Below are 26057 nucleotides of genomic sequence, written 5' to 3' on the forward strand. Positions count from 1 at the left end.
TACAAGTAGAGACAGCCAGGTTCATCAGCCATGGAAGTCTAAAAAAGCATTAACATGTTTATGGCACTGGGAGAGGCGTTACCGGACTCTGCCTGCTTGTGGGAACATCGCGAGTGAAATCTGACCTTCTGCGAGGTTGTATCATTGGTGTGCAATCTCATCCAACACGTCACTCCACAGGAGTTCACTCTTTCCCTCCTACTGATTGAAGCTGCATAGGTGACTGAGTGGAAGGCATCATGATTTGCTATTCAAGGAGAAAATACCCACCGCTCTCAATACTAAAGGTCAACGTTCACCACTTCAAACCAAAATTCTCCTCGAGAAACAGAGGAAAGGAAGTTGCTACGGTTACTGTATGGAGATGAAAACTTATTACTAGTTTAGATAGTATATACTGGAGGATGTGGGGACAGATGAAATAAGGCTTTGGTGAATAAAACAAGTTGAAGCGTTGAGTGTGCTCCAGGAAGGTACATCATTCATTACCTATTCTAACTCCGACGTCTGGAGCCGTGTGTAGGCTGGCATGCAAGTGTGAGAACAGAAGCTAGGTAAGGAGGACGTATGACCTGTAGGGATTATTAAGATTAGTCGTATGGATGCGGCTCTCGGGATAGGTTAGGTTAGGTTAGGTTAGGTTAGGTTAGGTTAGGTTAGGTTAGGTTAGGGTAGGTTAGGTTAGGTTAGGTTAGATACATTGGGCATATGGTTCATTAAGTTTAGACCAGACACTCACCAGCTCACTCACTGTGACGTAAAGATGGCATCACGAATACTGGACGAACCTGAGCCTTAGGAGAAATACGAACATGAGAGACTAAGGCAAGTTGCAGCGGTGGTCTGAAGGCCCCATGTAAATGAGCGCAGGACAGGGTGAGAGAACCGATTACGGCTCGAGGGGTATATCAAGTGAAGATCGTGGCAGGAGTGTTTGGGACGCGATGTATTGGAAGGATGTGGTGTACAGACGGGTTAAAATGTAAGACAATGGTTTCACTTGACGGATCAAGTTAATGTACAAAGTGAAAATAAAGTAACAATGATTTTTAAGTTTGGAGAATCATATTTCACTTAACACACTGGACGTGGGTCCAGAGGCTTATGAGTGATATCAGAGACTGTATGTCCTTGACTCGCTGTATCGAACCGAGAATAGAAATATAGATAAAGCAATACAAAGATAAACAGGAAAACAGATGAATATATACGAGTTAGCTTTTATTAGGTCGCCTACTGCAGTGTGGAGTTCCCTGCACTTTCCCTGCCCTGCCTCCTACCCCTCTTCCACCCGTCACTTTGCCCTGCCTCCTCCCCCTCTTCCACCGATCACCTTGATCTGCCTCCTCCCCCTCTTCCACCAGTCATCTTGCTCTGCCTCCTCCCCCTCTTCCACCGATTACCTTGCTCTGCCTCCTCCCCCTCTTCCACCAGTCATCTTGCTCTGCCTCCTCCCCCTCTTCAACCGATTACCTTGCTCTGCCTCCTCCCCCTCTTCCACCAGTCATCTTGCTCTGCCTCCTCCCCCTCTTCCAGCAATCACCTTGCTCTGCCTCCTCCCCCTCTTCCACCAGTCACTTTTCCTTGCCTCGTCCCCCTCTTCCACCGATCACCTTGCTCTGCTTGCGGCCTTTTCTGGTCTACTCCTTCCCCTTCCCTCTCCTCCTCCTCTCATGCGTATCATCAGTGAGATCACGGGGTGGCTGCCAGAGGTTAAGGCTCTGTACTTTGTTTTGTGCAACTCAGGTTCGATTTGCCTCCGGACATCACAGAAATAGCCATGAATATTCCAGATGTAAATACTATATATATATATATATATATATATATATATATATATATATATATATATATATATATATATATATATATATATATATTATTTATTTTGTTTTGTCGCTGTCTCCCGCGTTAGCGAGGTAGCGCAAGGAAACAGACGAAAGAATGGCCCAACCCACCCACATACGCATGTATATACATACACGTCCACACTCGCAAATATACATACCTATACATCTCAACGTATACATATATATACACACACAGACATATACATACATACACATGTACATAATTCATACTGTCTGCCTTTATTCATTCCCATCGCCACCCCGCCACACATGAAATAACAACCCCCTCCCCCCCTAATGTGTGCGAGGTAGCGCTAGAAAAGGACAATAAAGGCCACATTCGTTCACACTCAGTCTCTAACTGTCATGTAATAATACACCGAAACCACAGCTTCCACATGCAGGCCCCACAGAACTTCCATGGTTTACCCCAGACGCTTCACATGCCCTGGTTCAATCCATTGACAGCACGTCGACCCCCGTATACCACATCATTCTAATTCACTTTACGTCATATATATATATATATATATATATATATATATATATATATATATATATATATATATATATATATATATATATATATAATTATACATATATCTTTGCTAACTTAAGGGATTTATCAAAGAAAGATCTATAGTACTTTAACTCAGATCCTATAGAATATATCTTCTCAAACTCATCATCATTGTATATATATATATATATATATATATATATATATATATATATATATATATATATATATATATATATATATATATATATACCTGGGGATAGGGGAGAAAATATATTTCCCACGTATTCCCAGCGTGTCGTATAAGGCGACTGAAAGGGAAGAGAGCGGGGGGCTGGAAATCCTCCCCTCTCGTTTTTAGCTTTCCTAAAGAAGGAACAGAGCAGGGGGCCAAGTGAGGATATTCCCTCAAAGGCTCAGTCCTCTGCTCTTAACGCTACCTCGCTAACGCGGAAAATGGCGAATAGTATATATATATATATATATATATATATATATATATATATATATATATATATATATATTATCCCTGGGGATAGGGGAGAAAGAATACTTCCCACGTATTCCCTGCGTGTCGTAGAAGGCGACTAAAAGGGGAGGGAGCGGGGGGCTGGAAATTCTCCCCTCTCATTATTTATTTTTAATTTTCCAAAAGAAGGAACAGAGAAGGGGGCCAGGTGAGGATATTCCCTCAAAGGCCCAGTTCTCTGTTCTTAACGCTACCTCGCTAACGCGGGAAATGGCGAATAGTTTGAAAGAAAGAAAAAGATATATATATATATATATATATATATATATATATATATATATATATATATATATATATATATATATATATATATATCCCTGAGGATAGGGGAGAAAGAATACTTCCCACGCATTCCTCACGTGTCGTAGAAGGCGACTAAAGGGGACGGGAGAGGGGGCTAGAAACCCTCCCCTCCTTGTATTTTAACTTTCTAAAAGGGGAAACAGAAGAAGGAGTCACGCGGGGAGTGCTCATCCTCCTCGAAGGCTCACATTGGGGTGTCTAAATGTGTATGGATGTAACCAAGATGAGAAAAAAGGAGAAATAGGTAGTATGTTTGAGGAAAGGAACCTGGTTGTTTTCGCTCTGAGTGAAACGAAGCTCAAGGGTAAAGGGGAAGAGTGGTTTGAGAATGTCTTGGGAGTAAAGTCAGGGGTTAGTGAGAGGACAAGAGCAAGGGAAGAAGTAGCACTACTCCTGAAACAGGAGTTATGGGAGTATGTGATAAAGTGTAAGAAAGTAAACTCTAGATTGATATGGGTAAAACTAAAAGTTGATGGAGAGAGATGGGCGATTATTGGTGCATATGTACCTGGGCATGAGAAGAAAGATCATGAGAGGCAAGTGTTTTGGGAGCAGCTGAATGAGTTTGTTAGTGGTTTTGATGCACGAGACCGGGTTATAGTGATGGGTGATTTGAATGCAAAGGTGAGTAATGTGGCAGTTGAGGGAATTGGTATACATGGGGTGTTCAGTGTTGTAAATGGAAATGGTGAAGAACGTGTAGATTAATGTGCTGAAAAAGGACTGGTGATTGGGAATACCTGGTTTAGAAAGAGAGATATACATAAGTATACTTATGTAAGTAGGAGAGATGGCCAGAGAGCGTTATTGGATTACGCGTTGATTGATAGGCGCGCGAAAGAGAGACTTTTGGATGTTAATATGCTGAGAGGTGCAACTGGAGGGATGTCTGATTATTTTCTTGTAGAGGCGAAGGTGAAGATTTGTAGAGGTTTTCAGAAAAGAAGAGAGAATGTTGGGGTGAGGAGAGTGTTGAGAGTAAGTGAGCTTGGGAAGGAGGCTTTTGTGAGGAAGTACCAGGAGAGAGTGAGTACAGAATGGAAAAAGGTGAGAACAAAGGAGGTAAGGGGAGTGGGGGAGGAATGGGATGTATTTAGGGAAGCAGTGATGGCTTGCGCAAAAGATGCTTGTGGCATGAGAAGCGTGGGAGGTGGGCAGATTAGAAAGGGTAGTGAGTGTTGGGATGAATAAGTAAGATTATTAGTGAAAGAGAAGAGAGAGGCATTTGGACGATTTTTGCAGGGAAATGATGCAAATGAGTGGGAGATGTATAAAAGAAAGAGGCAGGAGGTCAAGAGAAAGGTGCAAGAGGTGAAAAAGAGGGTAAATGAGAGTTTGGGTGAGAGAGTATCATTAGATTTTAGGGAGAATAATAAGATGTTCTGGAAGGAGGTAAATAAAGTGCGTAAGACAAGGGAACAAATGGAAACTTCAGTGAAGGGGGCTAATGGGGAGGTGATAACAAGTAGTGGTGATGTGAGAAGGAGATGGAGTGAGTATTTTGAAGGTTTGTTGAATGTGTTTGATGATTAAGTGGCAGATATAGGGTGTTTTGGTCGAGGTGGTGTGCAAAGTGAGAGGGTTAGGGAGTATGATTTGGTAAACAGAGAAGAGGTAGTAAAAGCTTTGCGGAAGATGAAAGCCGGCAAGGCAGCGGGTTTGGATGGCATTGCAGTGGAATTTATTAAAAAAGGGGGTGAGTGTATTGTTGACTGGTTGGTAAGGTTATTTAATGTGTGTATGATTCATGGTGAGGTGCCTGAGGATTGGCGGAATGCTTGCATAGTGCCATTGTACAAAGGCAAAGGTGAGTGCTCAGATTACAGAGGTATAAGTTTGTTGAGTATTCCTGGTAAATTATATGGAAGTGTATTGATTGAGAGGGTGAAGGCATGTACAGAGCATCAGATTGGGAAGAGCAGTGTGGTTTCAGAAGTGGTAGAGGATGTGTGGATGAGGTGTTTGCTTTGAAGAATGTATGTGAGAAATACTTAGAAAAGCAAATGGATTTGTATGTAGCATTTATGGATCTGGAGAAGGCATATGATAGAGTTGATAGAGATGCTTTGTGGAAGGTATTTAGAATATATGGTGTGGGAGGCAAGTTGTTAGAAGCAGTGAAAAGTTTTTATCGAGGATGTAAAGCATGTGTACGTGTAGGAAGAGAGGAAAGTGATTTGTTTTCAGTGAATGTATGTTTGCGGCAGGGGTGTGTGATGTCTCCCTGGTTGTTTAATTTGTTTATGGATGGGGTTGTTAGGGAGGTGAATGCAAGGGTTTTGGAAAGAGGGACAAGTATGCAATCTGTTGTGGATGAGAGAGCTTGGGAAGCGAGTCAGTTGTTGTTCGCTGATGATACATCGCTGATGATACATCGCTGGTGGCTGATTCATGTGATAAACTGCAGAAGCTGGTGACTGAGTTTGGTAAAGTGTGTGAAAGAAGAAAGTTGAGAGTAAATGTGGATAAGAGCAAGGTTATTAGGTACAGTAGGGTGTAGGGTCAAGTCAATTGGGAGGTAAGTTTGAATGGAGAAAAACTGGAGGAAGTGAAGTGTTTTAGATATCTGGGAGTGGATTTGGCAGCGGATGGAACCATGGAAGCGGAAGTGAATCATAGGGTGGGGGAGGGGGCGAAAGTTCTGGGAGCCTTGAAGAATGTGTGGAAGTCGAGAACGTTATCTCGGAAAGCAAAAATGGGTATGTTTGAAGGGCTAGTGGTTCCACCAATGTTGTATGGTTGCGAGGCGTGGGTATGGATAGGGTTGTGCGGAGGAGGTTGGATGTGCTGGAAATGAGATGTTTGAGGACAATATGTGGTGTGAGGTGATTTGATCGAGTAAATAATAATAGGGTAAGAGAGATGTGTGGTAATAAAAAGAGTGTGGTTGAGAGAGCAGAAGAGTGTTTTGAAATGGCTTGGTCATATGGAGAGAATGAGTGAGGAGAGATTGACCAAGAGGATATATGTGTCGGAGGTGGAGGGAACGAGGAGAAGTGGAGACCAAATTGGAGCTGGAAAGATGGAGTGAAAAAGATTTTGAGTGATCGGGGCCTGAACATGCAAGGAACGTGCAAGGAATAGAATGAATTGAAACGATGTGGTATACCGGGGTCGACGTGCTGTCAATGGATTGATACAGGGCATGTGAAGCGTCTGGGGTAAACCATGGAAAGTTTTGTTGGGCCTGGATGTGGAAAGGGAGCTGTGGTTTCGGTGCATTATTACATGACAGCTAGAGACTGAGTGTGAACGAATGTGGCCTTTGTTGTCTTCCTAGCGTTACCTCGTGCACATGAGGGGGGAGGGGGATGTTATTTCATGTGTGGCAGGGTGGCGGTGGGAATGAATAAAGGCAGACAGTATGAATTATGTATATATGTGTATATATATATGTCTGTGTGTGTATATATATGTATACGTTGAGATGTATAGGTATGCATATTTGCGTGTGTGGACGTGTATGTATATACATGTGTATGTGGGTGGGTTGGGCCATTCTTTCGTCTGTTTCCTCGCTCTACCTCGCTAACGCGGGAGACAGCGACAAAGGAAATAAATATAATATATATATATATATATATATATATATATATATATATATATATATATATATATATATATATATATATATATATATATATATATAAAGAAAGTGCCTCTAACGGGCGATCGACTGTGTTGATAGATGGTGAAATTTGCTTAGGGTAGGTATTACAGGGTTGATGCTGCATAGAGTCACGGAGTATGAAAGGAATAAATAGGAATAATCCAGTGGGTTCTTTCGACCCGTGACGCTCTGGTACATAAACTCTAAGAGCTTGTTATGTCTTTAGGGAGACATAATGTTCTAATGCTCTTATATTGTGCGTAACTTGGTAGTAATTGTACTGTTTACCCCAGGCAATCATGATGATTGAGTTTAATCTCAGCATTGCTTTGTAAGGTAATAAATGTAATAAGGTAATTACTATGTAAGGTAATAAATGTAATAAGGTAATTACTATATAAGGTAATTATGTTAGGTGATTGTCAAGAGGTTAGGTGTAGTGGGTGGGTGCGAGTGATGCATTAACCCTCGTCTTCTCAGGTCACGAAAAATGTCACTTCCACTTCGACCTGGAGCTGGACCACAAGCCGCCCACCAGGGAGGACATTATCCCCGAGCTGGCCGACAGCTACCGCTCGCTCCTCAAGAACCTGGGCGAGGACCCCAACCGCGAAGGTCTTCTAAAGACGCCCACCAGGGCTGCTAAGGCCATGCTTTACTTTACCAAAGGCTACGACCAGACCATCGAAGGTGAGTACCTCTCCTTCCCGTATCCGATATATTCCGGCTATTATCTCTCCTTCTCTGTCTCCTGACGCCACCAATGCTATACCCTCCTTCGCCTGTCTCCCTTTGGCTAAGACTCTTGTACCAACTTGCTCTTCTACACTGTCCCATGGGTGCTTGTGATAACTGGTCACCTCTCTCTTCTACACTACTCCCTCAGTCCTCCCTTGCTAGTCACCCTGTTCGTCTTTACTGTGGTAACACAGACAACCCCCCCCCCCTCAAAAGTATCCATCATACCGCTACTGCAGCTAATATGGTCGGTTCTGCCCAATAGTCTCCATCACATTACCACTGCAACAAGTATGGTTGATATTCTTCACTGGTACCCATCACACTGTCTGTACAGTAAGTATAGCTGTTCCTTCCTCGATGGGCCCCATCACATTACCACTACAACAAGTATGGCTGTAGCCAGAATAAAGCTCTTAGGTATACACGAAGTCCTTAAGATGAAGCATGACATAGATGACCGTAACGTAACTGCGTCATTGCGATTCAGTGAATATTCCACAAACTGACTTATTTCCCACATTACCACATGGACGCCGTCCAAGTTACAAGGCAAGAGTCTGGTACAAGTTCTGGAAACCAGATCGGGGCTGGGAGTGGAACCGGTCCTCCTCACAAATGGTCTCAGAAGCAAGGAGCAACATCTGGTATAGGAGTACCGTTCGCTAAACGTCTCAGGAACAGTTTGTTGAGAATGTTTTGATATGGATAATCTAGCAGGTCTTGTGGTAAGAAGGCATGTGAACCCATCGACTTAGGAAGATTAACACTCCTCTGGCTTACGAATGATTCTTCTCATATTACTCTCTTTGATATGCTCAAATCCTATTGCGTTTGACTTTCTTGATATACTGCTATTGTTCTGTACTATTTGGTTTGTTACATTAGAATATATACCTTCACTGTCGTATGTAATGTCTGTCTTTAACTCGCTCATCTTTCTCTATGTAACCGTTCATATGAGACATATCCAGTGAATTAGCTCATGAGCTACGAGTCGTGGGTGCCACCAGTGGCAGACAGATATACTGCGTCCACCGCCAACACCTGTCTCCTTCACATTACCTGGTGCTCCAGCCACCTCACCCAGGTGTCCATCCTGATGCTCCAGCCACGTCTCCCGGCGTCCTTTATGGTGCTCCAGCCACGTCTCCCAGGTGTCCGTGGTGCTTCAGACACGTCTCCCAATTCTCCATCCTGATGCTTCAGTATGTCTCCCGGTGTCCATCCTGGTGTTCTAGCCTTGTCCCCCAAGTGTTCTTACTCGTGTTGGCAATACCTCAGTGCGCTTTTCGTCCTTACAAGCTCTGCGGGGAGTTTTTCCTAGTCCCATTCAGTTACCCAGGCGGCCCCTTTTCTCTATTTCTCCCTCCTAGTTTCCTTGTCTGCACCAGTTTCTTGTTGCATCCTTTTTGACTCCACACTCCAGATATCCCACGCACTTGTCCCCACTAATCCCTCGAGATATCCCACTTTCCTGCTCCAACTAGTACTTCTAAGCGTTCTTCTTGCCTCTGCCATCCCTCAAGGTGTTCCTCTTGCCCTTACTAGTCCCTCGAGGTGTTCCTCTTGCCCTCACTAGTCCCTCGAGGTGTTCCTCTTGCCCTCACTAGTCCCTCGAGGTGTTCCACTTGCCCCTACAAGTACCTCTATGTTTTCCTCTTGGCCTCCGCTTGTACCTTTATGTGTTCTTCTTGCCCACACTAGTACCTCGAGGTGTTCCTCTTGCCCCCTCTAGTCCCTCGATGTGTTTCTCTTGCTCCCAGTTCCATGTGATTGCAAAATGCTGTAATGTACTTTTTTATATTTCCTGGGGAACAACACAAGTGAACCATCAAGCAGCTGGCCATCCAGTGTTGTGAGTTAGTAAGAAAATAAAGATTCTCCTTTTCTATTGTAGCGACAAGCCATTACTTCTTTAGGGCTTCCTGAGCAATGAATTGTCATAATGTTACTCGTTCTGATGTGCTTCCTTGTGTCCTTCCCCTGTCAGATGTGCTGAACGACGCGATATTTAACGAGGGCCACGACGACCTCGTCATCGTCAAGGATATCGAAATGTTCTCCATCTGCGAGCACCACCTGGTACCCTTCTGGGGCAAGGTGTCTGTTGGCTATCTCCCCAACAAGAAGGTGCTGGGACTGTCCAAAGTGGCCAGGTAAGCATATGTTATTGTTTTGGGAAGTTGATATTAAGAGATGATTGTCATTACAAAACATCAAGTGGCTGGTCATTGCTAGGAAGGAACTGTGGTTATGTTTGATAAGAGTTACTTGTGACTTAGTTCATACGGACAATATATAGATAAAACAGACAGTGATTGTACCAGATATGGTACACAAAGTTAGGGCCAACTAGACACCGAATATGACAGGTGTAGAACACTTGATGTAGGGTCTCTGGGTTTAACAGGTGTAGTGCACATGAAGGAGGTACTCTGGACAGTGTGTATAACAGGCGTTAGTGCACAGCACACGATAAAGGTACGGTAGACACTGATTGTAGAAACTGTAGTCCACAAGATGAGGTTGTCCCACGGAGGTGTAGCAGAGTAAGATGAACACCAGCGAGGTGGTTGCGGGATGACGTTCCCGGAAACCAAGCGAGGCTGGTTGGGTGGTTGCTTATTGAACAGGAAGGCCTGTGAGGTTGATGCAGTCTACAGATGTGTAGACACAAACTGTTCACAATAACAGTGACCGAAATGATAAATCATGAACGTTCTTAGAAGTACATTCAGAAGGTGCACTACGAAATGAGGTGTAGGTATATAAAGTGAAGAGCTTAACGAATTTCATCCTCTGTTTACAACAGCAGAGCAGCAGCAGCGTCTGCCTTGCTTATTAGAGAGATCTGAGCCGCTAATGGTCATAACGATTGTCCTTATGTAAATGGTGTGTAACGACGGTCAGTAAATAAGTAGGCTTGTAATAATCTGGCTTCTGGGAGGGTATCATAACGATCACTGAATCCGCCTGATCACTGATGACAAACTTCCACATACCTGTGCCACCTGACCTTGTCACCACTCGTCTGCTGTGGAACTTTGTGTATGTCTCATTCACACTGGAGATTTATATTCATGGCTCGTGAGGACTAGAGCCAAGTATGATGCGCCCAGGGTTATACCGCCAGATCCTAGAGTTCCCGCGCCAAAGTTGAAGTCACACAGTCACTCAGAACCCATCCGGTGACGTGCAGTTACGGTGGACTAAGGTTGCTGGTGACGACACAGACACTCAGAACCCAGCCAGTAACTTGTCAGGTGGTGTGAGGGTGCTGGTGACGACATACCCGCCGTGCTGGATCGTGACTCCTGGCAACATGGTTATGGTTGTATGTGCTGGATACAGAGAGTGGGAAACGATGAAGCTATATTGTTCATCGTGGCACGGAATAATGGAGATCAATTTCCATGTAGTAGGATGAACAAGAAAGTCGTATTAGGCAGAGAAAAAACTTAGTAGTGGAAAACCAGTCCTACTGAAGGTCACGAGGCCCTCAAGCTTGGGGGGGGTTGAGGGGTGGGGGAGGGTTCGGAGTTGAGACGTGAGCAACAGTCTGCGTAGACCCTCATCCTGTGTGTGTGTGTGTGTGTGTGTGTGTGTGTGTGTACACTACCTATTTGTGATTACCTGTTGGTGCTGTACGTGGAGGGAGTTTTATACTCAAGTGGACCCCACCTCTTGAGCATTCTTTACTATCATAACACCTTTTTTATGACTGAATGTTGTTCATATTTATCACATCCTCACTTAGTGTACTCCATTCACCCTCCCCTCTTATATTATAATGGTGTTATTTACATTTATATTGACTAGTTTATTGCTGAATTTCAAGTTAAGTCCTCAGGTAGTCCTATCCTTATTTATTTCGATAAAATGTTCACTGTCTGTGAAATTGGTGTGTCTTGAAAACGTATGGCTTATGATCAAGTCATCCCTCATTCTTCTCTCTTCCATGGGCTTCTAACGTTTCCCAGGAGCTCATCTTTCTTGAGTCTGCTGCCACAGTTTTTTGCCCTCATATGGACTTTTTCTATTAGCTCTTTGTGCTTTTGTAAGGAGGGTGACCAAACATGAGAAGCATGTTGTGTTCTTGGCCTTATGTATGATGTGAACAAATTGCTAAAAAATTCCTGATCCATGAACGAGAAAGATATTCTGATATCTGCTGGTGTATCTGTTAACGTTCCTCACCGTGATGCATTCACGGGCCGCCCTGGGTCGAGCACATAGGTTCGAATCCTGGTTACGGCAGTCGGTCCACAGTCAACTCAGCTGTTCATCCACCCCTAAAGGTTGGTCGATAAAATGGGTTCCTGGCTCAGGTTAAGATATATATATATATATATATATATATATATATATATATATATATATATATATATATATATATATATATATATATATATTATCCCTGGGGATAGGGGATTAAGAATACTTCCCACGTATTCCCTGCGTGTCGTAGAAGGCGACTAAAAGGGGAGGGAGCGGGGGGCTGGAAATCCTCCCCTCTCGTTTTTTTTTTTTTTTTTTTTTTTTCAATTTTCCAAAAGAAGGAACAGAGAATTGGGCCAGGTGAGGGTATTCCCTCAAAGGCCCAGTCCTCTGTTCTTAACGCTACCTCGCTAATGCGGGAAATGGCAAATAGTTTGAAAGAAAGAAAAATATATATATATATATATATATATATATATATATATATATATATATATATATATATATATATATATATATATATTATTATTATTATTATTATTATTACCATACTTTGTCGTTGTCTCCTGAGTTAGCGAGGTAGCGCAAGGAAACATGAAAGAATGGCCCAACCCACCCACATACACATGTATGTACATAAAACGCCCACACACGCATATATACATCCCTATACATTTCAACGTATACATAATATTCATACACAGACATATACATATATACACATGTACATATTCATACATGCTCCCTTCATCCATTCTCTCCGCCACCCCGCCACACATGAAATGGCACCCCCTTGCCCCCGCGTGCGCGCAAAGTAGCGCAAGGAAAAGAAAGGCCACCTTCATTCACACTGTCTCTAGCTTTCATGTGTAATGCACCGGAACCTCAGATCCTTTCCACATCCAGGCCCCACAAAACTTTCCATAGTTTACCCCAGACGCTTCACATGCCCTGGTTCAATCCATTGACAGCACGTCGACCCCGGTATACCACATTGTTCCAATTCACTGTATTCCTTGCACGCCTTTCACCCTCCTGTGTGTTCAGGCCCCGATCGCTCAAAATCTTTTCAACTCCATCCTTCCACCTCCAATTTGGTCTCCCACTTCTCGTTCATTCCACCTCTGACACATATATCCTCTTTCTCAATCTTTCCTCACTTATTAATTGATTGCCGTTTCCCGCGTCAGCGAGGTAGCGCCAGGAGACAGACGAAGAACGGCCCATCCACTAGTACACACACACACACACACACACACACACACACACACATATATATATATATATATATATATATATATATATATATATATATATATATATATATATATATATATATATATATATTTTTTTTTTTTTTTTTTTTTGCCGCTGTCTCCCGCGTTTGGATATATATATATATATATATATATATATATATATATATATATATATATATATATATATATATATATATATATATCCCTGGGGATAGGGGAGTAAGAATACTTACCACGTATTCCTTGCGTGTCGCAGAAGGCGACTAAAAGGGGAGGGAGCGGGACTGCTGGCAATCCTTCCCTCCAGTTTTTACTTTTCCATAAGAGGGAATGGAGAAGGGGGCCAAGTGAGGGTTTTCTTGCTTAGGCTCAGTCTTCTGTTCTTACGCTACCTCGCTAGCGCGGGAAGTGGCGAATATGGTGTCTCCCGTTTTATGCCATCAGATCGTATTCTCTCTCTCTCTCTCTCTCTCTCTCTCTCTCTCTCTCTCTCTCCTTGGTCTATCACTGAATTCCTCCTTATTTTTAAGTTCACCTGCCTAAGTGCCTTCTGGCTTGATAATTCTAAAGAAAACGTCACTATAATTGGACCTCCTCTATGTTTGCGTTTTAACGACCAATTTTCATTCATTTTTTCCTTTATCCGTAAGATTGCGCCTGGTAACTCCACAGTTTTCAGGAATCTTGCAATGAACGTTTCTTTTTTCTTTGTCTTCCCTGCTGTATGCTCATCGTCCACTCGAAAAATGAAGATTTTCGTTTAACAACCTCCTTGTTTACTATCTCTTAAGCATTAGTTGTCACTTACTTTATGCCTAAATTCAATAGATTTGTCTTATCCTTCTTTTGGGGAAGGCTTTCCCTATAATCTCTCCTTTTGCTAGGAAGCAGTGATCCTGTATGCTATACACATTCTTAAACTTATAATCTAATGGACAAAAAATTTTCGTGATTGATGTGTCTTGAGAAGTGCTTATTATTTAGACCTGTGGGCTCCTCATGTACCTCAGGTTCCTGTCCTTACTGCATCAGTCCTTGTGTTTTAGAACCAGTTGAGCAGCCCCTGCTACTGCTCCTTCTCCTTCTCTCAGCCTACCATTTGCCTTTGTTTTGGGCAGTACCTCCTGGTCAACATTCAGTAGCACATTGTACCTTCTTTCCTCCGTGTTTATGTACCCTGTGGTCTCCCCCACCTGATGTTGACCTGTGTTTGTTGCTTTCATCTTTTGATGCCTCAAGTTCCTCTTTCATCTCATGACACTTTTTATGATCCTTGAGTCCTGCTTCTTTAAAACTTCTTCCCGTTGTGTAAATTCTGGTCTTGTCTGTTAACAGTTTTCCCCACATCAAACATTTGTTGACTGGTGGATGACCCCCTCCTTCATCTCTCCTTCCTCTCATCTTTGTTTATCTTGTTATAACAGACTGGTCTCCGTACCTCTTCCTGTCTACCAGACTGAAGTCCAAAGTGAAACAAAAAACTTTAGTACTTGACTTTGTTCGTATTTGTTGATACATTTTGCCTAACTTTTGTTTGTTTGTTTGTTTGTTTGTTTGTTTGTGTGTGTGTGTGTGTGTGTGTGTGTGTGTGTGTGTTTAATTATAGCGGTACTTAATATCTTTGCCTTACATCGCTTTACCATAACCACCGTAAAACCACTTGCCATGTTTGATGCAAGAGCATGTACTATCAGGGATATCTGTTGGTCGGCCCTACAAGTACTTACGTTAAAGTGAGATTCAAGTATTAATGTGTGAGAGAAAAGAGAGAGCAAGTATTTGCTGCGTGCGTGAAGGCTGGCGACTTCGTGGATGAGGTAGGCTGCAGAGGTACAACGATTTCTCTCGCACGTCTTTACGGCGCCTCAGCTGAGAACCATCGTGCACGCAGGCTTGTGTTTGAGCGAGTGATGGGCAGATGTCTCGTTGACCTGCTCTTATCAGAGGGATTGTTGAGCCAAAAGTGGCTTTATCACTTTTTCTTTTAATCTAGTCAGATATGATATCGGAATTTACAGCTTTGGAAGATAATAAATGTAACATTCAATTGGATCAAGAGTTCCATTATAATTGTGATCGCTGTCTCAAACATCATTATCCTGTCCAGCGAATTCTCAAAGTCTCCAGAATACCGTAAAACTCTCTCATTTAACACCGTTCATCCCCTACATCCATATGCCATGTATTGACATTGGCCGAGGCCCAGAAGTGTGAGGCAGTTTATATATTCTTGTAGTGGTGTTGCACCGCCTCCCGCCACATCCTAGTGCAAAGAACACTCATCCCTTCCTGGTGTTATCTCTTCATATCTTATCAATCCCTGTCGAACCACTTCCTGTGCCACCTGTTCCCGTCTTAACACATCTAGTGTTACCACTTCATATCTTACCACATCCTGTGTTACCACTTACTGTCTCACCACAGCGTGTGTTACCACTTCATATGTTACTACTTCGTCTTACAACTTTCTGTGTTAGCCATGCACATCTTACCACTTCCTGTGTTAAAATTTCACATCTTTACGCGTTTCACGTTTCACCACTTCATGTCTTACCACTTCATGTCTCACCAGTTCATATGTCACCTCTTCATATGTCACCGCTTCATGTCTCACTTCGTCATATCTCACCACTTCATGCCTCTCCGCTTCAAGTCTTACCACCTCATATCTTACTTCTTTATGTCTCACCACTTCATTTCTCACCGCTTCGTGTTTTACCACTTAACCTGTCACTACATCATGTCTCAGCACTTTATATCTCAAGACTGCATGTCTCACCAGTTCATGTTTTATCACTTCATGTCTCACCACATCATGTCTCTCTGCTTCATGTCTTACCATTTCATCTCTCACACATCATGTTTCACCACTTCATACTTTACCTCACGTCTTACCACATCATGTTTATCCACTTCATGTCTTATCTATTATCTTACCACTTCATGTCTTACCAAATCGTCTCACCACTTCATATCTCACCACTTCATGTCTCACCACTTCATGTGTTACCACTTCAGATCTTACCTAATGTCTTACCACTTCATGTCTCACCACTTCATATCATTCCACTTCATGTCTCACCGCTTCATTTCTTATCACTTCATATCTTACCTATTCTCACCTTTTCATGTCTCACCGCTTTATGTCTTACCACTTCATCTGTTAACAAATCATGTCATATCACTTCAAGTCTTATTACCACTTCATTTCTTGCCGCTTCATGTCTTATCACTAGCATGTCTCATCGCTTCATATGTTACCGCTTCATCTTCCACCACATAATGTTTCACCACTTCATGTCTCATCACTTCATGTCGTACAGCTTCATGTCTTACTACTGCATGTCTCACTGCTTCATGTCTTACCTCTTCATGACCACTGCATCTTGTAATTCACTCTGACTTGTGAGAATCCGTCTGCATAGCAACCACCGTCTCTTTGTGTGTAAAGGCTCCCCTCCCACTTTACTCATGCATCAGATTCTCAGAAAGACAAGACTGTGAATCTCCAGTTTTCATAACCTCACGACTTGCGCTGAGATGCACAGGTTCTCTTGGAACGGAGCACTCATGTTCCTGGACGCTACTGTCCGCTCATAATGTGTCATGGAACGGATCACTCATGTTCCTGGACGCGACTGTCCACTCATAATGTGTCATGGAACGGAACACTTATGTTCCTGGACGCTACTGTCCACTCATAATGTGTCATGGAACGGAACACTTATGTTCCTGGACGCTACTGTCCACTCATAATGTGACATGGAACGGATCACTCATGTTCCTGGACGCGACTGTCCGCTCATAATGTGTCATGGAACGGATCACTCATGTTCCTGGACATATCTCACCACGGCCTGCAGTAAGACCTGCCCCAGCACAAGCAAGGAGACCTGGCCTACCGACCGTTGCTGCCGCTCCAGCTCTCGATCCGCTGACACAACCCGCCCATCCTGCACCACACTCCCCACCTCTTTTTAAGTTCGTACGTCGAGTAAGATAATCGACATTTGTCCTTTACACTTTGCATTCGATTTCATATGCTAAGATTACCAATTCAGCGTTGTATTATTGAACGTTTTGATACTGAACTTTATAATACTAAACAATGGAAAAGTGAGAATTGTAACTGAACACTGTAGTCTGAGCACTGTAATACTGATTATTTTTCCAGGGAATATGTATGTGTGAATCAGTGTCAGCTGCTACATATGTAGATTCGACAATCGGTCGTGCAAATCCCAGCCTGCTGTGTAGTGTTTTTCACAACCTGTTGTAGAGCATTGCTCACAACCTGTTTTATGATAATGTTTCCGGCCTGCTGTGTAGTGTTTTTCACCACCTGTTGTATAGCATTGCTCACAACCTGTTTTATGATAATGTTTCCGGCCTGCTGTGTAGTGCTTTTCACAACCTGTTGTATAGCATTGCTCACAACCTGTTTTATGATAATGTTTCCGGCCTGCTGTGTAGTGCTTTTCACAACCTGTTGTATAGCATTGCTCACAACCTGTTTTATGATAATGTTTCCGGCTTGCTGTGTAGTGCTTTTCACAACCTGTTGTATAGCATTGCTCACAACCTGTTTTATGATAATGTTTCCGGCCTGCTGTGTAGTGTTTTTCACAACCTGTTGTAGAGCATTGCTCACAACCTGTTTTATGATAATGTTTCCGGCCTGCTGTGTAGTGCTTTTCACAACCTGTTGTATAGCATTGCTCACAACCTGTTTTATGATAATGTTTCCGACCTGCTGTGTAGTGCTTTTCACAACATGTTGCACAGTATTGCACACAACCTGTTGTACAATATTGTACTTGCTCTACAGTACTGTTCAGAACCTGCTGTACAATATTGTTTTTAACATGCTGTATAGTGTTGTTCACAACCTACTGTACAATATTGTTCATAAACTGCTGTACAGCTTTCCTCACAACTTGCTACTGTACGGTATTATTGACAGCCACTTCCTCACAACCTTCTGTATAGCATTGCACACAACCTGCAGTACGGTATACTTCACAACCTGCTGTACAGTATGGTTCACAACCTGCTGTACCGTATGCTTCATAACCTGTTGTTATATCACTGGACATTTTATCATTATTTTGAGCAGTATTGCTATCTGAATGGAGAGATGTTTTGCCTACAGCATCAGCTTTCCTCTCTTGTTCGTCCTGCCATCACAAGGTCGTCTGGAATTACAGTCTGTGAGCAGTAGTGTGGCAAACCGGTACCGTAACTGCTGGTAACGTGGCTGGCACATATCCCATGGCAGATTTGGAACACCATGTGTGAGAATGAACGATAGTGTAAGACTGTAAGACTATTAACCATCTAATTGAATTGATGGTGTGACAAGAAGAGATGCTTTCATCCTCTTGTTGGATGAACGCCTCTTGCAAGATGCTTAAACGGGTACATCGCACTAATCTAAAAGCAAAGCATACATAAGGAAGGATTGTCTACACTAGTGGTAGTTATACGTACTGTCTCTGCTGAGTTTCATTGTATTGGTTGAGAACCACCATGCCAAGCGATGAGTCACCCACCACACGGTACGACTGACACGCCATATCACATGACTGACATCATACCATGTGACTGACACAATACCCACATTACCTGTATCAACCGTCGTGAATCAAGTTAGTATCGTACAGTGAACAGGTGTCTCATGTTCTTCTCTGACCAGTCAACCTGACGGTACCCTGGCGCGGCTTGAATGCTAAGAGCTCCTGCTTTGCGGCCAGCCCCCACAACCTGTTTCCAGATATTTACTGGAAATCAATTTCCTTTCGCTCTGTTGCAGTGCGATGAAGTCTGATATACGAATATTCCTGTTGCAGACATGGCCATCTGCATTATGGTGGAAACATTTTACTTAATGGAATTTGATTCTTCAGTAAGAAAATGAAAATTCTGGAAAGTCGAGTGAACTTGGGTATGGGTCTAATAGCTAACGAAAAAGCTTATCTTGATTGGCCGGGGCGCGTACTCTCCGGTGACAGTCATGGCCAGAGGACACACTACCACCCCTTCCCTTTCCTGTGCTTTTGGTTGAGCACGTCGTCCTCCACACTGCCGTCTCTCCCGTCACCCTGACTCATGATTTCTTTTCTTTACTTACAGGATTGTGGAGATCTTCAGCAGGAGACTACAAGGTAAATGCCACTTCTTTTCTAAAACTCGTCCTATTGACATATTTTGTGTTTCTTAAACTAGGAGTATATAGTGCAGCTACAGAGGCATTTTGTTATTTAAGATTTTACGATAAAAAGTTTGTCTTGTTATTTTAACTTGTATGAAGAGTGTGAGGTATACTAGCTATGAGGGACACTGAATGGTGGGAGACACTTGGGTTCTTCAGCTTATTGTGTTGTACAGATCTAGAGTCACACTGTGGCACAGTGTTTGTTGCTTCACATCTAAAGTTCTTATTGTTGGCTGGTATAAAGTTAACCTTCAGCCACAACTGTTATTGTTGGCTGACATGATTTGCATCAGCGACCGATGGACGTGTGTGTGGCGACTGCGAAGATATAGTCTCTCTCTCTCTCTCTCTCTCTCTCTCTCTCTCTCTCTCTCTCTCTCTCTCTCTCTCTCTCTCTCACACACACACAAAAGGAAAAAAAGCTGAACTGTATTGAACTAAAATAGTAACGAAACCCCATTGAAATTCAGATTACATCCTCTGCTGTTATACTCGTGTGTCTGAATTAGTATAAAATTTACCAAACGTTATATAAATACCGTTTCAGGTGTTGACATTTATAACTAGAGTTTACAACGACGGTAGAGGACAGAGATCCGACCATTCTAGGGATTCTAATCATTCAAAAATCAACTGGCGAACGACTTCAGGTGAAGAAAGTATATCTGCTAGATTTATCAACTTTGTCAAAACTATTTTTCTCCAAACCGTTACAGAGCCAACGAAGGAAACTAATATAGTTGATCTAATTTTTGCATGCCAGGAGTTCATAGTTAACTGATACTCGCGTTGACGAACAATGTCTGAGTACATTCTCTAAAATAATATTCGGCACCTTGGCTGTGGCACGCCTGCAACAATCACTGATGTGGTTGGTATCCCTGTCTCTCGCACTGTGTGTGTGTGTGTGTGTGTGTGTGTGTGAAAGTAAAATGATGTTTCCTGAAGCCACGCGTATTTAACGGTTGATAAACGGCATTACATAGAGTATTAGTACGAAAGCCTCTAAACAGCGTAGCAGTACACACTATAATGTGATGCATTTAGCAATGATGTGTGGATGGCAGGCAACGAATCGATGCCATTTCGGGATTTCTGACGTTATTGGATGCTACGACATAAACCTGCATCATACAGTGTTTATGATGGAAAGTATGTAAACGTTCCTGTAATATAAGACAGCATTCACAAGGGATACAGAATATTTGCATATCCTGATAGTGATATAAAATCAAGCACAGCTCTGGCTGGCATGGTTAGGTTGCAGGAAATGAATTCCTTTAGTATGCTAAACATGATAAGGTCAGTAGGTTCTCGAGGGTGTGATAGGTAGGAAAATTCATGAGACAAAAAGATTTTATTGTTAGTATAGAAATAAACCACAGAAAGTTCGTTATCTGAATACAGTATATCGATTATGTTGGAAACGGAACTGGTTCAACCTACAGTGATTTGAGTTTCGGAGCGCACAGTAGGAATCACTATATTTATTTCGAATCATAGCAATGTTAGACGAGATGAAAACCATGCCAGACAGACATGTTAAACTGTGTCCTAGCAGCAGGGGATACCTACAGTAACTACTGGTAGAGTTAAAAGTGATATAACTTTTGGTGAAACGTGTTTACATTTCCTATCAAGAAGTTAAGCAGTTGACACATGGCCCATCAACCCTTGTATCTAATACTCTTTGACTATAAGTCTGTCGGTAGTAAGGAAAGATACTACTATGATGTTACTGTCAACACTGTTGTAATGGTTGCTTTATGTTGTGAAGCATAATTTGGCTCATGAAGCTGCTGTAAAATTTTATTGGTACTAATCTTAAGCTAGAGAGTAACTAGCAACTCAGCAGGCCTGGAATACCGGCCATGCATGCACCGTACCTCAGAAGTTTTTTCATAACTTTTCGTGCTGTGTGTTGTATTGTATCATACCGTAAGGATCCCGAATATTTTTCATTGGTTGTACGTGTAACCATAACATTGTTAGCTTCGATGTAAATATCAGTCTTCTATAAACAGTATTATTACCCCTAACTTTAGAGGACAGATATTAATGGGTTACGCAACGCATGAGGGTGTCACACCCATCTTGGGTCATGCCTGAAGGAATAAGTCATATTTTTAGCGTCAGTTTATGCACCAGAAATACACACTAGTGCTCAAGCGTGACAGAAACAGTTACATCAAGAACAGGCTTGAGTGGTATCCAGATATCTCAAGAACAATAAAGTGTAGACAAAAAATCTACAAGCTTTAGAAATCAGGCAATAACCCAAATCTTGCAAGGCAATATGATACAGCAAAAAGACTGCAGAAGAGACTTATCATGCAGGCCAAGATAGAGAAGGAAATTAGTATTGCAAGAGATAGAACTAGAGATCCTCAAAGATTTAACTGGTATATCGATAATAGGAAACATATAGGAGTGGGATAGGACTTTTAGTAAACGAGGACGTGGAACCCATTGTGGATAATAAAAGCAACAAATTATTTTTTTTTTCCCAGTTCTGTTTTAACACTAGAGAGGAGTACCACGAGAATTGAGACAGGATAAATAATACAGATGCGATACCAGAATTTGCCGTACAGTTAGAGAAGTACTAAAACAAATGAAGTGAAGACTAATAAAAGTCTAAGGTCTTATTGTTTCTGTCCACGAGTAGTTAAAAACGGCAAACATGAAACTACTAAACTACTTTGTTATCAATAAGTCTCTTCAGGATCGAGTGGTACCGCTGGACTGGAGACTGGTAGACGTTACTCCTGGATTTAATTTTTGTTTTCCAAAAGAAAGTACGGAGAAGGGGGTCAGGTGAGGATATGGCGGGAAATAGCGAATAGTATGAAAGAGAGTATCATTAAATTTTAGGGAGAATAAAAAGATGTTTTGGAAAGAGGTAAATAAAGTGCGTAAGACAAGGGAACAAATGGGAACTTCAGTGAAGGGGGCTAATGGGGAGGTGATAACAAGTAGTGGTGATGTGAGAAGGAGGTGGAGTGAGTATTTTGAAGGTTTGTTGAATGTGTTTGATGATAGAGTGGCAGATATAGGGTGTTTTGGTCGAGGTGGTGTGTTCTGGGAGCCTTGAAGAATGTGTGGAAGTCGAGAACATTATCTCGGAAAGCAAAAACGGGTATGTTTGAAGGAATAGTTGTTCCAACAATGTTGTATGGTTGCGAGGCGTGGGCTATGGATAGAGTTGTGCGCAGGAGGATGGATGTGCTGGAAATGAGATGTTTGAGGACAATATGTGGTGTGAGGTTTTGATCGAGTAAGTAATGTAAGGGTAAGAGAGATGTGTGGTAATAAAAAGAGTGTGGTTGAGTGAGCAGAAGAGGGTGTTTTCAAATGGTTTGGTCACATGGAAAGAATGAGTGAGGAAAGATTGACCAAGAGGATATATGTGTCAGAGATGGAGGGAACGAGGGGAAGTGGGAGACCAAATTGGAGGTGGAAAGATGGAGTGAAAAAAGGTTTTGGGTGATCGGGGCCTGAACATGCAGGAGGGTGAAAGGTGTTCAAGGAATAGAGTGAATTGGAACGATGTGGTATACCGGGGTCGACGTGCTGTCAATGGATTGAACCAGGGCATGTAAACCATGGAAAGTTCTGTGGGGCCTGGATGTGGAAAAGGAGCTGTGGTTTCGGTGCATTATTACATGACAGCTAGAGACTGAGTGTGAACGAATGGAGCCTTTTTTGTCTTTTCCTAGCGCTACCTCGCACACATGAAGGGGAGGGGGTTGTTTTTCATGTGTGGCGAGGTGGCAATGGGAGTGAATAAAGGCAGACAGTATTAATTATGTACATGTGTATATATGTATATGTCTGTGTGTATATATATATATATATATATATATATATATATATATATATATATATATGTATACGTTGAGATGTATAGGTATGTACGTTTGCGTGTGTGGACATGTATGTATATACATGTGTATGTGGGTGGGTTGGGCCATTCTTTTGTCTGTTTCCTTGCGCTACCTCGCTAACGCGGGAGACAGCGACAAAGCAAAATAAAATAAAACAATGAAATGAATATATATATTTATATATATATATATATATATATGTATATATATATATATATATATATATATATATATATATATATACACAACATGAACTTAGAAGGCTCCTGCTCCACAAACCACCTTCAATTTTATCCGATTATCCAACGTCCATGATAAGACTTAAGCAATAGAAATGATATTTCTGAACTTCCAAAAAGCATTCGACAATGTTTCTCACGATGAATCAATGCTTGAAGCCAGGGCCTTGTTGATTACTGGTTCATTAGGAAACCGGGTAGAAGCTTGGTTACGTGCTTGGAAACAAGAATGAATAATGCTGGAATCATCACCGTGGTCATCTGTTACTAATAGGGTTCCCCTGGGGTCCGTCCTAGGACTTATACTATTCATCATTTATGATAATGTCACTGATGTAGTGCTGCCTAGCTTAGCGTCTAAATTTGCAGATGACACAAAGATTGGCAATTCCCTATTGACTGAGAAAGATTGGCTGAGATTTCAGTAGGATCTAAGTAAAATAGCTGGTTGGTCTAGAGTCATCAATATATGTCAGTTGTTGCAAGTAAGAGCCTCAGCAAGAAATTCAATTATGAACATTGGGCAGAAGATAAAGGACACCTCTAGTGTGTGGGTGCTCAGAGTCACTATTTCAAGCAATTTGAAATTCCCTCAGCATTAAAATGAAGCTGCCAAAAAAGCAGCTATTTTGTTGGGATTCATTAACAGGTATACACAAGCAAGAATGTAATATTGCCTCTATGATTAAGTATGTTTAGACTCCACTTTGAATACCAAATGCAATTTTGCCCACCCCCTTCCTTCTCCCGCCTAAGTAAAGATATCGTATTACTGATCTCACTATTTTCGTGTACATGTTTCACTGAACACATTTAACTGTGATGGAAGATAAGTTTTACCTGTGCCTATCTCTACTCGTCTGTTTTCGTCTAAGAGGTTTGTTAGTTCCTTTCTAATCACAGTTTTGAGACTCCTGATTAACAATCCAATGTTGTCTTCAACTTCTCTACTAAATTCATGTTTGACTAAAGCATTAATTCTGTCACGCTCCGCAGACGTATGTGAAAGAGAATCCATAACAATCTGATTTGAATTCGTTTACTAATCCTGTTTGAATACCTGTGTCTGGCTTCAGAAACCACTGTTTGATATTCTGCTCTCATGATATTCATGGCAAATAGTGAAGGTAAAGAATTAGAGACGATTAGACTGTCTGTATTAGTGTTTGGTACAAGATCAATAGCAATGAGTATGGCGGACAATTTACTTTGTAGAGTAGATGCCTTACTGTATTTATTATAACATGTTTTTTCTAATCTAGTACTAGTGGCTGGATCACAATGGCAGAACTTTCAACCCTCCCAGGGTTAGAGTTGTGAGAGCCGTCAGTATAGATGCAGTGGGGCATACTATATTCAGTGTGGAGTTTCTGTATATGCTCAAGAGCACTGATTTTGGCTGAGTGTTGAAGATGAAGATTGTAACTAATATTCATTTAGGCGGATAAGTAGGTATGGTGATGTCAAAAGGAGTTATATGCCAGGAAGGCGAGAAGTGCTGCTGCTTCCTTAATTTTGTTCAAACATTGTCACTGAAAGCTGATCTTCCTACCAGGCACGCCTGCAAACACGATTGGCTCACACACACACACACACACACACACACACACACACGGCAGAAATATCTAGGAGCCGAGTGTTCTTATGGAGTTCTGAATGTTCATGGCTTGTTCTTCTGATTGTTTGTAGGCATTTGTTCTGCGTCCATAGCTACTTCTGGGTGTTCATGATAGTTCAGCTTAGTGTTCATAGGTGGGTCGTCTACGTTGTGTTTATAGTTAGTTCATTTGTGTGTTCATAGCTACTTCAACTGAGGTTCAAAGGTGCCTTAGTGGATAGTTCAGCGTCAGATACAATGAGACAGTAACTGAGATCAATTTTGCCTGTGATTTAGTTGATTGTAGAGATGTAAGCGAGTTTAAAGTGGATGCTTGTTGTGTGTGTTGCGAGTGCTTGTTGAGTGTGAGGTGAGTACTTGTTGAATGTATGGAGAGCGCTTGTTGATTCTGAGGTGAGAGCTTGTTAAGTGTGAGGTGGATGCTTGTTGAGCGTGTGGTAAGTGCTTGTTCTGCGTTAGGTGAGTGCTTTTTGAGTTTGAGATGAATGCATGTTGAGTGTGAGGTGAGTGCGTGATGAGTGCTTGTTGAGTGTGAGGTGAGTGCGTGATGAGTGCTTGTTGAGTGTGAGGTAAGTGCTTATAAGGTGTGAAGTAGATGTTTGTTGAGTGTGAGGTGAATGCATGTTGAGTGTAAGGTGGACGCTTGTTGAGTGTGAAGTAAGTGCTTGTTGAGTGTATAGTTTTGTTGATTTGTGAGGTGAGTACTTGTTTAGTGTGAGGTGAAGGCATGTTGAGTGTGAAGTGGGTTCTTGCTCAGTGTAAGGTAAGTGTTTGAGTGTGAGGTGAGTGTTTGTTGAGTGTTTGTTAAATGTTATCTCTCTTGACTTACAGTTCAGGAGAGGCTGACGAAGCAGATCGCCCTGGCACTGATCGAAGCCATTCAGCCCACTGGTGTTGGCGTGGTGGTGGAAGGCACGTAAGTACCATCTCTTTCTTTCCTAAAGTTTGAAAGATTCCATTATTGTATGAGGGGAATGCCATTCTATCTTCATCCTGCAGCTCAGTCGTCCCTCTGTGTTATCTTCAATCCTTTTATCAGAATATGTAGAGATGACGGGTCGTAATTATC

General features: G+C 42.1%; 1 protein-coding gene across 1 annotated transcript in view; it reads left to right on the plus strand.

Moving 5' to 3' along the window:
* Positions 1 to 26057, plus strand: part of Pu (GTP cyclohydrolase punch) — a 39269-nt gene that overhangs the window by 12444 nt on the left and 768 nt on the right. Inside the window, exons 3-6 of the mRNA XM_071683114.1 lie at positions 7293 to 7502; positions 9544 to 9709; positions 19163 to 19194; positions 25820 to 25904. Of these exons, the coding sequence (XP_071539215.1) occupies positions 7293 to 7502; positions 9544 to 9709; positions 19163 to 19194; positions 25820 to 25904 (493 nt within the window). The remainder of the gene's footprint in view (positions 1 to 7292; positions 7503 to 9543; positions 9710 to 19162; positions 19195 to 25819; positions 25905 to 26057) is intronic.

Source organism: Panulirus ornatus, chromosome 35, assembly GCF_036320965.1.
Source record: "Panulirus ornatus isolate Po-2019 chromosome 35, ASM3632096v1, whole genome shotgun sequence".
NCBI lineage: Eukaryota > Metazoa > Arthropoda > Malacostraca > Decapoda > Palinuridae > Panulirus > Panulirus ornatus.